At 36.8% G+C, this 16,757-nt stretch overlaps 1 protein-coding gene across 9 annotated transcripts in view; it reads right to left on the bottom strand.

Moving 5' to 3' along the window:
- Window positions 1-16,757, bottom strand: part of LOC121421054 (troponin I-like) — a 75,647-nt gene that overhangs the window by 45,177 nt on the left and 13,713 nt on the right. For 8 of the 9 annotated variants that reach the window (XM_041615662.1, XM_041615656.1, XM_041615658.1 and 5 more), the window contains exons 2-3: window positions 15,225-15,324; window positions 13,455-13,556 (exon numbers count right to left, since the gene is read on the bottom strand). In XM_041615662.1, the coding sequence (XP_041471596.1) occupies window positions 13,455-13,556; window positions 15,225-15,298 (176 nt within the window). In that variant the 5' untranslated portion in view covers window positions 15,299-15,324. The remainder of the gene's footprint in view (window positions 1-13,454; window positions 13,557-15,224; window positions 15,325-16,757) is intronic. The other variant, XM_041615663.1, reaches the window with a different exon arrangement.

Here is a 16,757-nt window from a genome sequence, read left to right as displayed (position 1 = left end):
GCTGAATTAATTGTATGAATGTGCATGATTCCAACATCAGCGCACAAAGAGTTAAGCTCTCAATTATCATCTAATAATGACCCTTCTCAGATATCTTTATTTCCTACACTCCGAGATAGTGGTGACCTTTATGTCCTGGGTAAAACCCACTGATCTGTGGTCTCAAAAGAAGTGGTACATCCAAGCAATCAAACACTCCTATACCAACTATGCCTGTGTTTGCATTTAGATTTGCTATACTTGATGAGATTTTAACTTGATTTGATTAAAGAATCCACAAGAACACCGTCATTATTTTACTGATAAATATTGAGATGTCAATGTATTGAGCAAATATTTGGTTTGGAACATTTGTGTTTTTTCAGATCAAAGTAAACTACAAGGTGATTCACGATTCACGAAACTTGCTTGATTTTGCGGTCAAAATAAGCAATATGATATTTTGACCCCTGATGACCATCGACATTATCATCCTCAAGAACACATGTGTGGCATTACCCAGTGATTATTTGTACCAAGTTTACACACAACTAATGCAGATATAAAAAAATGAGAGCAAGTTAGCCAAATTTTGTAAAAAGGATGGACATGACCTCATATCATTTGACATTTTGACCCCTAGATGACCTATGACTCCATCATCCTCATGAAGTATTATCATGGATCATTTGGCCTCTGCTGACTTAATTAAGGTGAAAAGGGCTAAAAACAGACAGAGGTTCTCGTTTAATGTGTTTGAATGATTGGGATAATAATTTTCAGTATCTTTACAGTTAATCATCAGTACAACTATCATTTTCATTGATAATCATCATCATTATAATTGTGAAGCTATACATTTTTGGTGGCATGAACTCATTTGCTGTGATGTTTAAAATATGCATTGTGATTTTAAAAAACATGTTTGATGTTTGTTTATTTTATCCACAATTACAATTATACAATTGAAAACATAACAACTATTAAAATAAATCTGTAGGCATTTTCTCCCTAGCTGGCAAATGAAAATAAAGAATATTCAAGAATACCTACCTACCTATAATATTGTAGCTACACGTATACATTCCATATTCTGTATATAGGCCAATGCAAACTTAAAAACATGACCAGCACTTTTATATTCTTGTCACAAGGTGAAAGGGTCCATTGATAGTAATTGTGTTTACAGAACCTATCACATATCAAGGTAGGGTGATATGACCCTAGTCTGACATGCAAAGAATGCAGTGAAGATGAGAGAGAAAGAGACAGAGGAAAAAGAGGGAGAGGAGAATAAGAAATAATCTGCGACTTGCTTCATTCCAACTCTCCACAAACAATTCACATTGAACCTACTGGTAATTGTTTTCGCTTTTGCAAATTGCTAGGACAAGTAACCAATTTTCTTTCTAATTCGTGTTGAACAGAAGAACATAAATATCAATGCAAACGCGCAACACCAGAGTTTTTTTCAAGCACCCCGATGCATATTTTTCTCAAAATAATACCTTATTCAAGTCATAAATACAATGCTTGCATACTATCACTGGCATTTAGCTTAGCTATTCATTTATTTGTTTTCTTTTACCAGGGTAACCCTTCAGTTACTAAACTGATTTAAGGGGGCCCTAGGAATGCTAAAAACGTAGAAACACACATAGATAAATCAATCAATACAAATAAATAGTCAAATATATCATACCGATAAAAATATTTAAGATTACAATTTTTCAGAGTTTCAATAATAGAATCCATAGTTTAAGTGAATCAACGATAAAATTAAAAAGAACAATATAGTTGAATCAGAGTCCCCTTTACCCCCCCCCCCCATCACCAGATTAAATCCGGATGACAACGAAATGGCCAAGCATTCAAGACTTTGTTCCTACAAGATTCCTGGTTACCTCTATGCAGGCAGGCCGGGATACCACCACACATTGCCTCAAAGTGACTTCATTCAGACAGGGATGATACCATAGACCCATTGCTTTAAAGTGACTCCATTCAGACAGGGATACCACCATAGACCCATTGTCTTAAAGTGACTGCATTCAGACAGGGATAATACCGTAGACCCATTGCTTTAAAGTGACTTCATTCAGACAGGGATGATACCATAGACCCATTGCTTTAAAGTGACTCCATTAAGACAGGGATAATAATACCATACACCCTTTGCAAAGGGACTTCATTCAGGCAGGGGTAATACCACAAAACTATTTCTTTAAAGTGACTGCATTCAGACAGGGATACTACCTAGACCCATTGCATCAAAGGGACTTCATTGTGCTGCACTCAACCCAGGTGAGGTGAATGGGTGTACCTAGTAGGAAGAAATTCCCTGAATGATTAAGCGCCTAAGCAGCTCAGCCAACGCCGGGGTAATAATAATAGCAGGGCCCGCTGGTAGAACAGTTTTCGAAACTGAAGTGGCTTCCATGGGTAAATATATATATTATTATTATTTTTCAGACAGGGGTTATACCACAAACCTATTTCTTTAAAGCGACTGCATTCAGTCAGGGATACTACCATAGACCCATTGTCTTGAAGTGACTGCATTCAGACAGGGATAATATCATAGACCCATGACTTCATTCAGACAGGGATAATACCATAGACCCATTGTCATAAAGTGACTGCATTCACACAGGGATGCTCCCATAGACCAATTGTCTTGAAGTGACTGCATTCAGTCAGGGATGCTCCCATAGACCAATTGCCTAAAACTGACTTCATTCAGACAGGGATAATATCATAGACCAATTGCCTAAAAGTGACTTCATTCAGACAGGGATAATACCATAGACCCATTGTCTTAAAGTGACTGATTTCACACAGGGATACTACCATAGACCCATTGTCTTGAAGTGACTGCATTGGACATGGATACTACAATAAACCCATTGCATCAAAGTGACTACATTCGGACAGGGATACTACCAATTTGACCCATTGCTGAAAGTGACTACATTCGGACAGGGATACTACCAATTTGACCCATTGCTGAAAGTGACTACATTCGGACAGGGATACTACCAATTTGACCCATTGCTGAAAGTGACTACATTTGGACATGGATACTACCATAGATCCATTGCCTTAAAGTGACTACATTCCTAAAAATCGAGCATACAATCAATTGCTAACCTTTGTATTACGGGACCCAAGTTTAACTAAACCATGGCTACCGGAATATCACACATTGCCTCAGAGTTCCTGTATTCTGACATGGGTACTCCAATAGACAGTGTGATGATCACTGCAAACTGGAGTCAGCGTGTGGAAGAGTAGTAACTGCATTCCAATACCAACCACAACTATTTTCCTCTTTTGCTTCACACCCTATGCCCAGAGCTCAAGGACTGCTGAATTCTATCATTCATTGAACTTTGAACAAGGACTACAAGGCTCAATAAGCTAACACAGGGAGTAATGACTGGTATCACATTGGTGTCACATCAATTTGCTCAGCAATAGTTTTCTTACAAAAGACTGTTACAAAATGGTTATTTTTCCCCCATCAACTAAAACAGCTGATAATGAATAAATATTAATAATATAGGATTTGTATAGCGCACGTATCCACCTTGCTAGGTGTTCCAGGCGTTCCTCTATTACCCCGGCTAACCTAGTCTAACGATTCTGGTGTGCACAGCTTTTTGAGGAATCACTTCCTGCAGGTACCCATTTACCTCACCTGGGTCGAGTGCAGCACAATATGGATAAATTTCTGATCAAATATGAGAAGCAAAATAAATTTCTGTAGAAAATTTGATGGTATTCAGTTTAGGTCAGGTGAGAAATTTCCATTTTGGAAAAAATTGTCTCTTAATGAGAGAAGTTGATTACTGAACATTGGAACTCATTCTTAGATAATTACCAAAACTTGAATTTATGTTTAAGCAAAAAAGAAAGTAAGAAATTCTCTATTTGATCCACAAGCATACCTGTATAACAAACTTGATGATAAAGCTAGCTATGTACACATCTACCTGAGATAACTTGATAATTCCCTACTTTGGATAAAGTTTAAGATATCTTAGGGGTTGTACCAATGGAATAGATGGGGGTGTAAACAGAAAATGCCTTAACATGGTACTCAAGCCTGAAAATAAAATCAATATAGACAGTTAACTTCATAAAAGCAATATGGAGAAAACATCATTTTAACACACCAAAAAATGGAGGTACCGTGGCTGAATGGTCTAAGGAGCCTGGCTATAAATGGAAAGTCCGGAGTTCGATCCCCAGCCATGGCACCTATGCCTGTGAGCAAGGCATTTAATCACAATGCTCTTTTATCTTGCTTGCAAATAAATGGAAATGCTATATGCATTATTGGTAATTAGGTACACCTGTTTAAGAAAAAAACAAGGTGGTTCACAAACCACAAGTCTCATCTGATTTTGCGACCAATAAAAGATGCAATATGATCTTTTGACCCCTAGATGATACATGTGGCATCAAAAATCAAGAACAAATAATGTTGTTGGATTTTTTATTAAACAAAAGTTTGAGAAAACAGTTAAGGGTTTATATACAACCCATCGTGCACATGAAATATGCAGGCTGAATTCTGATGATGTCATGTACCCACACTTTTCTTTTTCTTATAGAAATCATTTATATGAGATCATAATCATTTGATATTTTCATGCATGTGTGTACAGTATGTTGCCCTTGTAACAAAGTAGAGATAATCTTATACATTAAATCAGTAGTAAATCCATTTCTCTTCATTTGGGGGTCAAAATTAAACAAAATATAATGTAATAATTAGGATAACTCGGGATACAACATCATCAGCTTGCTCACTGCATAATAATGACGACATGCAAAGAACAGTTTCACCAAAATAACTGAAACTTTCAAATGTTATAAACTTATAACTTGATTATTCCTTGTCCGATTTTCTTGAAATTTCAGTGTATTATTGTCTGATTTTGCTTCATCTGTTCAAATCATATTACCAGCCTGGAATACTGCTTAAAGTTTGTAGGTGCATCACAATCATATCTTACACACCGCTCTCATTACGCTTTCTAAAACTAGTTTACTGGATACCGGTTCAGGAAATCAGTTTGGAATATTGCTTTGCTATCTTCCCATTTGATCACCTGAAAGGAGTTTTAAAAATCACTTCACGTAAAGCGATCTTGTTGTTATGGGAACGCTCTTAGTGGGGTGACATGTTTCGTGCTAAATTTGAAACAGCAGCGAAGGCATTCTACACAGTGCATGGAGAAGTGCACTCAAAATGTGCAAAGATCGCTTCCAGAAGAACGGTTGTGTCCTCATGCTGAATAATAACTTATGCTTATTTCTGAACCGGTTTGGAAGAGCGCTCACTACACGTTAAACTAGTTTCCACTAAACTAGTTCTGGAAGGTAGTGAGAACGGTGTTTTCATGTAAGCATACCAAAGTGACAGACTAAAGTATCCAACAGAGAGTCAACATGAGATGATGCTCCCAATATCAGTGTGAAGCTACAGAACAGTATAGACAACATGCTGGTATCTAGACCTATTGATAAATACCACAATTACTTGATATTCAAAAGTGTGATTAAATGTATTCAAATATTTCGGATATTTAAAGGTAATTGGCAAACAGAAGATGAACATAAAAGACAAATCATAAAATAAATATTCTACACTCATTTCTGAACATGCAAGGAATCGATTTATCTGACAGCTTCTCATATACAATTTCATAAATCAGTACATCCAATTCTAATAACTTTCTTAACCTTTTTTTTTCTTCAAACCTCATCATTTTTTACAATCACTCTTGAAGCTTCACAAAAAATGCTAACCACGATGAACTTCCACTTTAAAAGACACGTTGCAGACTTTTCGCGAGGTGCCTAACCTCCATCTTCAAGCTTTCCACCCACAAAGATACCATCCCAGTTGTCTAAATAATCACAACATTCTATCTCTGACCTCATGGTATGAATACACGGGGAAGTGAGGGACAAGGACAGTGCAATTTCAGGGGAATGCAAGGCATGGTCAAATATGAATGCACTTGATCCCAGTGTACGCAGCAGAGAAAAAGAAATGGAGGAGAACAGACCTTATATTTTCATAAACTCCATAAAGTACCCATAAAAAATTGACAGAAAATCTAGAGTATGAAATCACTAATTAAAAATTAACCAGACAAATTCTTCCTTGTTTGACAGCCAGCAATATTCCATTATCAAAATCACTGGAAAGGGGAAAGAAGGACGAGTAAAGAGATAATGTCATCTTCAGAACTCATGGAACTTTGTCCTCCTCTATGCGCTATGTATCAATCATTATCATGTTTAGGTAATGTTCTGTATCAGTGTGTGTGACACTTGAAGCAAAAACAAGGTAAAATAATTGGAACTATACAATGCAACACTGTGACCATTCAAATTCATATTACATTTTGAAAGTTTTTATTAATGAATTAAATGTAGGTTTAGAGACATAATTTCTACTCTCAATGTTGAAATCTTAACATTGTAGTTTAAGGAATATTTTTTTTTTTATTGACTTTACATTACAAAGAAAATTACATTTATTCCATTATCAAAATCACCGAGAAGGGAAAAATTGTCCAGTAAAGATACAATGAACTACCTTGTCATAAAGCCACTTTCAATTACTAATTATCACATTTCATAAAAGGCAAGACATTGGGCAATGTGAGGGAAAGTGGAAATCAAATTATGTGTAGCATAAAGCTGGTGGGTGTTTCTTAAAGCTGTTCGCAAAGTTACAAACTACTTTCTGCACGACTGGAACATGTCTTAGGTCATAACTCAATTACATGGCAATATCACATAGCACAAGGATCACCAGTCATGCGTAGAGTCATTCGGTTACACTTCATAATTCCATAAAACGTAAATTGCCTAAACCTCGATGTTTGTTAATCCGAAAACGTGAAAGGGTTTGTTAATCCGATCATTTGTGGCGTTATTCGAAGGTTCGATAATCCAAAAACAAAATAAGTCTCGATGTTCCGAAGGTTCGTTAATCCGAAAACGAAATAAGGTTCGGTGTTCCGAAGGTTCGTTAATCCGAAAACGAAATAGGGTTTGTTGTTTCGAAGGTTAAGAACCTTCGGAATATCTGAACCTTTGGAATAACGAACCTTCGGAATAATGAAGCTTCGGAATTACGAATGTATGCGAAATCATTTGTATCCCGCAGCTTTATGAAACACCTACCAGCACTCCTGTTAATGGATAGTGCACAGACTTTTAACAAGGTTCCTAACAAGTAAGAGCAGGCTGAATGCTAAAACACAAGGGACTCAACGAGACACAAGGTATTTCACTGTGGATATCAAATCAAATGCAATGTTATCTCTTCGGCTTCGTTCAATCCGAGCTTGATGTTAAACTACTTAAACCGTAGTATTTATTGGTAAACCTATCTTAAGGTGCCGACTTTCGTCACCCAAATACCAGAAGATTTAGGAGAACTAGTTCTGGCATAAGAATATATGTGATAGTTATTTTCCACATTAATTCATGTCCACATGCTTTCACGGTAAGTTCTTGAACTTCATGTTATGAGCAGAGTGCAATTTGGCCGGAGTAGCAGGGGATTCAAAATCACTAACTTTGCAAGCTAGCGACCTGAATGCCATACTTGTATACCAACCTCGCCCAATGAACGTTCTGCTTATTCTACCAGGGTACCCGTGACTTAAAAAACCCACAATCATTGTCATTTTTAAAAGAGGCTACTAAATAATAACCCAATATTTACTGTCGGGATATTATCGATGACTTGCTTTCACATAAGCAAAAATATGCTAAATTCTGATCAAGAAATCTACCCAAATCAGAAAACAGATACATATATTTCCCCTTTTAGTTGTTAGTCTTCTCTGAAAGCACCACCAATGTCAATAGACCAGTAGTTACTTCATGGACAATTTTGTTCAAATGACCTTTCATTTCTTTCATTATGATCGGCAGATATCAAAGCAAGATGTTACATAAGCTTGCCTTACATAGCAGGATGAAGAAATTGAATAGACCAGGGGTACTAGAATAGCACATCAATGAACACTTTATGAAGGTATTTGTTGCATTCCTACTTTGAATGCATATCATAGCATGTAGCACAATGTACTTGGCAAACTGTGAAATACCAGTCGTTCGTGGATGCATCGCTGTTTTTTTGTGGATGTAAATGAAAACAACAATTCAACAGAATATATGAATAATCAAGACATCAAAGTTAGTGCTTATCTCATTAGATTTTAAACCACCATGTCACTTTAGTACAAATGACCTTCCACTGACCATGCGTACAATCTTTTGATCATGCGCAGAAAGGAACTACGAACTGGCTTATTGAACTCTGACATATATACCTGATAGGTAAACATTCGTACTTGCAAACCAATTATTGCGAAAACATGATTCTATGATACATGATATTCTGAATGGAGCCTATATTTGCTTTGACAAGCTTTAGCAAATAATATGAAAAGTAAAAAGTCAATAAAATAATCTGTGTAACCTAAGATAAAATCTGCAGAATAATGAGACATGATGCTATTCAATATTGATTCCTATAGTTGACTTCGAACATGTCAAGTGTGGCACGATACTCAAAGTAAATATCAATCGTCATTAGATTGCCATTATCTTGATAACAAATTCACAAAATTATTTGATGATAATCCAGAGAACAAGAAAGAAGGAATACATATTCTAGTACATGAATTTCATGTCTTGCTTTGAACGCTTCAAAATAGGCCTATCAAACACAAAACAATGAAAAAAATCATATTACATTGAGGGATATCTAAGAACGTGTGTTCTTCACTATATAGCATTCTTAACTAGTTATATTTGCAAGTAATCAACTTTTTATACGGGAACCACCAAGAAAATATGACAGAATTTTACGATAATCCATCAAGTGTGCATTATTGTTATAATGTTGTTGGGACATCGTAGCTGCCCTCTAGAAGAATGTTGTGCACCAAAAAATGGTGTGAACAGCAGGTTTTGAGGATTTTTGAAAAATGAAGAAATTTGATAGTTCTAAGGGAGTATGAAATGCATGCTTACAGGTAAACCTCATTCAATTTTCATAAAATTGGCACATTGGCCTCTGGGAACTTTATTTTAATTCAATTCGGCATTTATTTCCAAATTCATTAAAATGAACAAAATATAATAATATATCAATTTCTACAAGATAATTACTCCACTATTTTTCAAAGACTTTGTTGTCATATGTCCATTCACATTTCTTTCCTTTTTCTGGCTTTATTCAATCAATGTGATGTCAGGATGGAATTTCCCTTTAAAATAATTGCAATTAAATCAAATTTATCTTTATAAATAAGCTGAATTATACCCTTAAGTTCAATGCTTGGGTATGCAAGTATCGCTCATGCATTGACTATTGAAAAAATTTTATCTACATTGGTGGCATTCAAACTATAGACTATATTCAAGGCAACTTGACTATGGAATCAAAAGATACAATGTTCCAAATCCTTGTTTCTTGCAATCTAAAAAAAAGTTGATTGCAAGTGTTTCAGTTATGAGTGTTAAACCAGGGAATAGCGTATAAAGGCCTATTGGCTTTTTCTACTTCCTCACATCACATTCATTACCCTAGGTATTTTGATATTTTGTCCAATTTGTCCAATTTTCGTTATTTTTGTTATTTCACTCTATTATCATGAAATCATTTGATCTCAATGTACTGTATCATGTTTTTTAGATATGTGAAATAAATGGTTTTGAATGTCTCCAAATTTGCATTAAATCTTACATGTATATGTTCCGAAATAAGGGTCACATATCATAAGGTGTGTCGTAGCCTTAAACAAGATAGTATAAAATTCATGCATGCCATTCCATTTCATTTTCTCTCCCCACATTCAAAAAGACAAACTAGGAACCTCCAAATCAAGGCAAAGCCGGTAAAGAACTGAACAATATAAAAACCAAACATAACTAATCATTCAGGCTTGTAGCAAGGCTATACAGTGACTAGCAGTTCAATCAGAGTCTAGGATCAATGTGAAGAGAGATAAAAATAACAACATGCATGAAGGAATGTGCTCTAATGGGGTGTTCAGACTATTTGAAATCGAACACCACCATCACAATCCTTCACATACCAAAATGTATTCTGGGCTACATACAGTTATATGCATGTAGTTTAGAGAGCATTTAGGAACTTATACAGTCAAACCTGGCTTAGACCACAGTAACATCTAGAAAATCAGTGGCCCTGGTCCTGAATCTGCCTCGGGTTACTCGGGTAGGACAGAAATCAGAGGTAAACATCCAAAACAAACCTTGGGTCACCTTTTAGCAAACCTATCCTGAGACCACTTCAAGAGTTAGTCTCGGGCAGGTCCCAGGCCACCGATTTCCAGTTGTAACAGGGGCAGTAAGCACTTTGTTTTAGCAGTTAACAACCCTTTAGTATCCTCTACAACCATATCTGATGGTAGTATACACAAAATCTCATGTTTAAATGCAACATTCATTGTCTCCCAAGGTTACCCACTAGGGACAGGCTTATTCTCTGTTAACAAAATGAATGGAAAGCCCAAATTAAGCATTTAAGCTTCCATCATTCTTCACATCAAAATATACTGTAAGCCACTTTGGTACGAGTTTGATGTTATCTCTCACAAAACTTAAAAAACATATTTTCATCAGATTTTGAAAGAATGTTTGGTTGTTTTGAAGAGGTGTTGTGGCTCAGTGGATAAGTCTCCAAACCTTTTGCAGGAAATGAAAGTACAAGTCCTATTCTATTCATAACTAGGCAGCAATTTATTTTAGTTTCTGAGATATGTGGGGATTTTCAAGGCGATGCCATGCAAATTGTTGATAAAATGCGCAAAACCAATAGGAAACCTGTACTATAGCAAAGCAAACAATAGCTGTGCGCACTTAACATGCAAATGCACAGTCAGTCACAGTCGTAACGGCAGTGCATTGACGTTGCAAGTGAAAAAGCGATATGACATTTTGACTGACTGCGCGCACTGAATGAAATCATGGTCAGGGTTGTTGTATTCCCTATGGCGTTTTTGTACATGGAAAATCTAAACCGCTCAAACCGAACTTATATTACAAGCATGGAAACGTTTTGCGATGTTTTCTCTGATCCTTCGTTTTGTGTAAAAATCAAGATACCAATGTCAAGCAATTGTCTTGGGCTTTCCAGCCACATACTCTTCTAGCATTGAATATGTTGTAAGGCTGGGGAACTAAGTGTGAAAAAGTACAGTAAACTTGATTGAAAAGTTGATTTTCTCAGAAATGGGTTTGCACCGTATGTGTGATACCACAGTTCAGATGACCACCGATGAATTATCAATACACGATCAAAATTTTGTGTGATCTATCATCATATTTGGAGATGAGGTTTACAGTGTATAGAAAATCCTTTGGTGTCTCTACTGAAGAAGTGTAGATGTTAATCTTGTAGGAACGTGATAAGAATTCCCTGTTCAGTCATGTAAAGACATTCCATGGACTGTATATTTGTACTAAGGATATCTGTCCAAGTGGAATGTTCTCCTAGATCATTATCTTAGCTTCTCTACAGTCAATAACCTTTTATCAACCAAAGCCGTCAGTAACCCTAAAGGGAAGAAGAGTAGCACTGGTGGTGGGTGGAGTCACTGGGGTTTTCTGTGTGTGGGGGAGGGGTAATAATTATAATCTTGAGATGATTTCAAAGAAGTTGACTGTGAATTGTGTATTCAATAACTGGGGCCCGTTGCAGAAAGAGTTGCATTTAAACGCAAGCCAAAAAAATCAATCGCAAGTCAAAAATGCGCCCTGTTGATTGGTTGAAAATCAAGTTGCGCCTAAAGTTTTAGAGTTGCGATTGATTGCAACACTTTCTGCAACGGGCCCCTGAACATTTAACTGTTCTGATTACAATAATTCATTAAGGCAGATAATCTGACTTAATACATACTAGAATAGTTTGACAAATGGCAACAAAGGACAATGGAAATTGGCTGATATATAGCTTCTTTTTTCTGATCACCCTCCCACTTCTGAATCATCCACTCATAATTGATTTTTATTCCCATCACTGGATCCTTCATTCTCCCATTATCAACTCGTACCCTCCATCCACTCATCTCCCTTCACACTAGGCAGTGTTGCACCAGCATGAGTTTGCTCAATCTCGAGATTTTAGCCCGATCGGCCCTCTTCGCGATTAATCCAGAGATTCAAGAATCCCTGTCTACACCATCGCAACCCAAGAGCGATTCCTGCTCGAGCGAGGCATTGATGCATTATGGTCTGACGCCGTGAATAAATAATCCTGAGTGCGTATGCACCTGCAAATTAACGGGATAATTTGTAAAATAGTGTGCTATTTTGCAAATAATCTAAAGTTGACTTGGGATCGCAATCTTGAGATAATTCCTACAAATTAGTGAGATCATTGCGTTTCCATTACAAATTATCTCGAGATTGTTCAGATCTGGATATGAAATAGCGCGCTAATTTGAAAAACCGTCTAATTGCCATTTCTTTCCACTCACCATTTCATATAATAACCAATTGGTCAAATAGTTATTCAGTCCATATGCCACTTGGTCTAATTGGACCAAGTGTTAATTGGGCGAAATGAATGAAAAGAAAATGGGTATTGGACCAACTGATTAAGAGACGGAATGGTCATGGACAAACTGGTGATTAGACAAACTGATTATAGGACCAAATGGTCACTGGATCAAATGGCTGTTAGACGAAATTCTGATGGACGGATTGGCATAAGATCAAATGAAGGTAGACCATGTGGTGGGTGGACGAGTTGACAGTTTACCCACATACTCACTCCTATCTCCATCCATCCAGTCATATCCCCCCCCCACTGAACCCAAACACTCCTCCTGAGATTTAAAGTTACATAGGTGTGTTTATGCTTCCATTGCGAGGACAGAATCAGCGATTTCACACGTCGATTCAAAACGCCGATCGTAAACGTGGTTCTGGGAGTGCTGTTTATGCTTAACTTTTCTGAGCAAATCATGATCTCCAGCTGAAGCCACATCGTAAAGCGAGGTCAAATTGGGCGCGCCTTTTTTCGAAAATTTTTTTTTATTATTGTTATAACGTGGAGATAACATGGAGCAATACGACTGTATTTGCCCGCAGATTTTCATCTCACCGGAAGCATTTACCAAATAATGTCATTAAAACACGTTTAAGATCGTGATTCTGTTTATACTTCCCCAGAAAGCCTGATTCTGGTCAAACGACGTTTACAAATGCACCTTTTTGTGAGTTTACGATCGGCGTTTTGAAACAGCGTTTAAATGAAAGTAAGCATGGACGCAACCGTGTTTTGGACTAATCACATTTGGAAACGCTGATTCTGGCCTGAAAAGTGGAAGCATAAACACGGCCATAGTAAATACATATCAGTAAGAGGAAGACAGAAAAGATTAAAGAATGAAACCCACGATTGCCTGAGCTTTGCCCGACGTTCCTCCCGTCTTCTTCTGATTTCATCCAGGTCTCTGCTAGATGTACTATCAAACCCATTGGTCGAAGCCGCCGCAGCACTGTTAATGATGAAATCCACACCATGCATGACCGATGACACATTCCAGACAGACAATTGTAATGCAAAGAGGAAATAAGACACAAAACAACGAGCAAACAACATAAATTGTTAATATCACACCGTGCACATGCATTATCTAATCTTTTAAAAGTTTTGTCAAGAGGTGCCATTCTGTTTTGATCTGGTAAAACATTTACTGCAAACAAATTCCCTATTCCATCAGGATACAAAAATGGAAAAATGAAAACACAAAATGAAAGGGATTTATCTTTTTAGATTTTTTTTCATTTTCTCCATTAATAAAATATTCTATAGTAACACTTGAATAATTGGGAAATCTGATATGATTTTGTGATGGGAAAATATATTATTAGTAAAGAAATAATTATTGAAAGAAAAAAAGGATATTTCAAGACCCATTGGCTCCCTGTATGCAGTGATTTTTAAGTATGATTTACATGAGATGGACAGATAACTTCCATGTAAATACTATCAGAGTTCTCTCTTGCTACATAAATGTACCAACAAAAAAAACATGATTCTGGAATGAACAAATTAAGAAGATCATACATATTGGAACAAGGAAATCCAATTCTTCACCCTAAGGCCCGAATTCACAATGGTGGTTTTAAAAACCCACGGTTGAGTCCATGTTTTTTTTGCTGATTCCTGTATAAATTATTTTACACCGAATATTAAAAATGTCCAATGCTGATGCACACTTTTGTCACAGTGCACCAAATTGACCCCTGCAGCCGTGGTTATCCATGCTATTTTATTCATGAGTCCACTGTTTTGAATTAATGAGTCCACGTAGTCTTCAAACAGGGGACTCATTAATAAAATAGCGTAACCATGGCAACAGGCGTCAATTTGGCGCACTGTGGCAAAAGCGCACATCAGCATTGGACATTTTTTTTTACAAGCGCCCGATAGGCGGTAAATTAAGCGTTATTTATACAGACATCTGCATAGCCATGGATTCAACCGTGGGTTTTCAAAACCACCTTTGTGAATTCGGGCCTAAGGGTTAAAGTTGTAATCAAATTAAATCACTCAACATGCTATGACATTGACAACCTTCTACACTACAAATGAGTACAAAGATTGGATTCGCTTTCATACATGTAAATTCATGTGGTAAAATAATCAAAAAGTTAATAATCATTTCTAAATAGAAAAAAAACTTGAAATGCATTCCATGTAAATAATAAACATTCAGCAGTTTAGTCTCAAGGATTATTCATGTTACAGACAATTATTAAAGACTAGTCAAACTCCAAACTGACAGTATATGAATGAATGAAACAAAACAATACTTAATCAGACCATTTTCCCTACAGGTTGAAAAAGGAGAATATTCTAAAATTACCAAACTACGTGCATGTCATGGGACACTACAGCACTGGCAGTGTTACTCTAACACCAGATATTTATTACATTTATTTATATCTGAAACACCAGAGAATGGTTGAAACACCAGATTAGAATCACACTCATGCTGCTTTACTAATGGTGTTATCTGGTGTGAAATGTAGCCCAAAACAATCAATTGGTGCTGTTCTCAAGACAGTTTTGCTTTCCAGATCCTGACCTGGTGTTAAGATAAGATCAAAATTTTTTTTGCAGAGCTGTGTCAAGATAAGCTTTGGGAGTTTGGGCTTACCGTTCAGCCTCCCTCTTTTTTCTTCTCTCTTCCCTCCTCCTGGCCCGCTCCTCTGCTTCATAATCATCACCCATGGTATCTCACAGCAAGCAAACAAGTTCTAATTTAAAAGAAAAGAAAACACATGAAAGTTACAAAATTAATGAAAACATGTTATATTTAAGAACATACTATAGTGAGCATTATAAATATTTGGAAAATAAATGGGTCTTGAGAAGATTTGAATACGGAAAAGGATGATGCAGGTGTACTATTTAAAGGTAGCGAATTCCAGAGTACACGGGCAGAAAAAGAAAGGTCTCTTTGACCAAATGTATTTGTATTTATGGAGGGAACCATGAGAAGTTGTGAGAATGATTTAAGGTTACGTCTTGAATTCTACGGTTCTATGAGTTCTGATACGTACATGCTCTTTAGGGAGAGGCAATTCTGGTAAATTCACCTGTGCCAAAAATGAGGGTTTAAGCTGAAAGACTGACATTCTCGTGTATAATAACATTATGTGTAACAGAGACCTTAATTTACGGTTATCTACAGTTTTGTGTTGATCGTCATGAATGTGACATCACACATCTTTGTCGCATTGCCAATTTGAGGATCAGCAATTACACAATTTCTTCCAGAATCCTTTCGCACATATTTTTTATTCATACAAACAGACACTTCGGTGGTCATTATATTATACCCCTTTCATAAACCCAATTATGCGGCTAATAGCAGCATAATTTGGTCGTAAAATCGGAGGAGGACCAGAGTTATCCGCATTATTTTGATGCTGCTATTATCCGCATAAAAGCAGCATTGGGACCAGATTTTGACTTTAACAACGCATTTCCAAATAATGCGGATAATTGCCATGGTGCGGTCACAAAGTCACCCTTTTCCAACACCACTGCATCGGAGGGGGCGTGTCCAGTTGTCATGATGAGTATCCAGGCGCTCGTAAAAATAGTGCGGATTATTTTCGGAGTTTGTGAACGCAATTTTTATTGAATTATCCGCATTACTCTTAGGCGGCTAATTAGAGGATGGGTTTATGAAAAGGGTATAAAGTTATTTTGAGATCATTACCAGAACTGGAATTTATCTTTAATTCTGTATCCTTTTTCCTGCATCACAGAAAACTGAAGACTGGTGTCTATAGAGGTGTGGTATGGTCTACTTGGGAGGGTAAGTGTTATCTTTGCAAACCAAGCATTAATCTGCTTTCTTTCCTTGGTGCTAAGAGGTTTGGTCAATATTGACAATGTCATGTCAAGAAAAGAGGTCTCCCATGCACTGACCATCTTCTTACATCCGCTGGATTTATCGGACTTTGGTAATAGAGGTTGCTTAAACCATTCCCAGAGAGGTACAATGTCTCCTAAGTTGCTTTTTAAGGAGAAACTTCTGCAACTTTTTTTCACCAATAATATGCAACAATGATTCTAGGTGCATTACCCCGACTTTAGCATAGCTACCCTGACTGGGTGCTCAGACATCCAAGGACTTCCTTTGTACCAGGTACCCATTTACTACACCTGGGTGGAGATT

Source organism: Lytechinus variegatus, chromosome 9 (genome assembly GCF_018143015.1).
Source record: "Lytechinus variegatus isolate NC3 chromosome 9, Lvar_3.0, whole genome shotgun sequence".
Taxonomy (NCBI): domain Eukaryota; kingdom Metazoa; phylum Echinodermata; class Echinoidea; order Temnopleuroida; family Toxopneustidae; genus Lytechinus; species Lytechinus variegatus.
The sequence above is the reverse complement of the archived record's forward strand: the minus strand, read 5'-3'. Positions and strand labels throughout refer to the sequence as shown.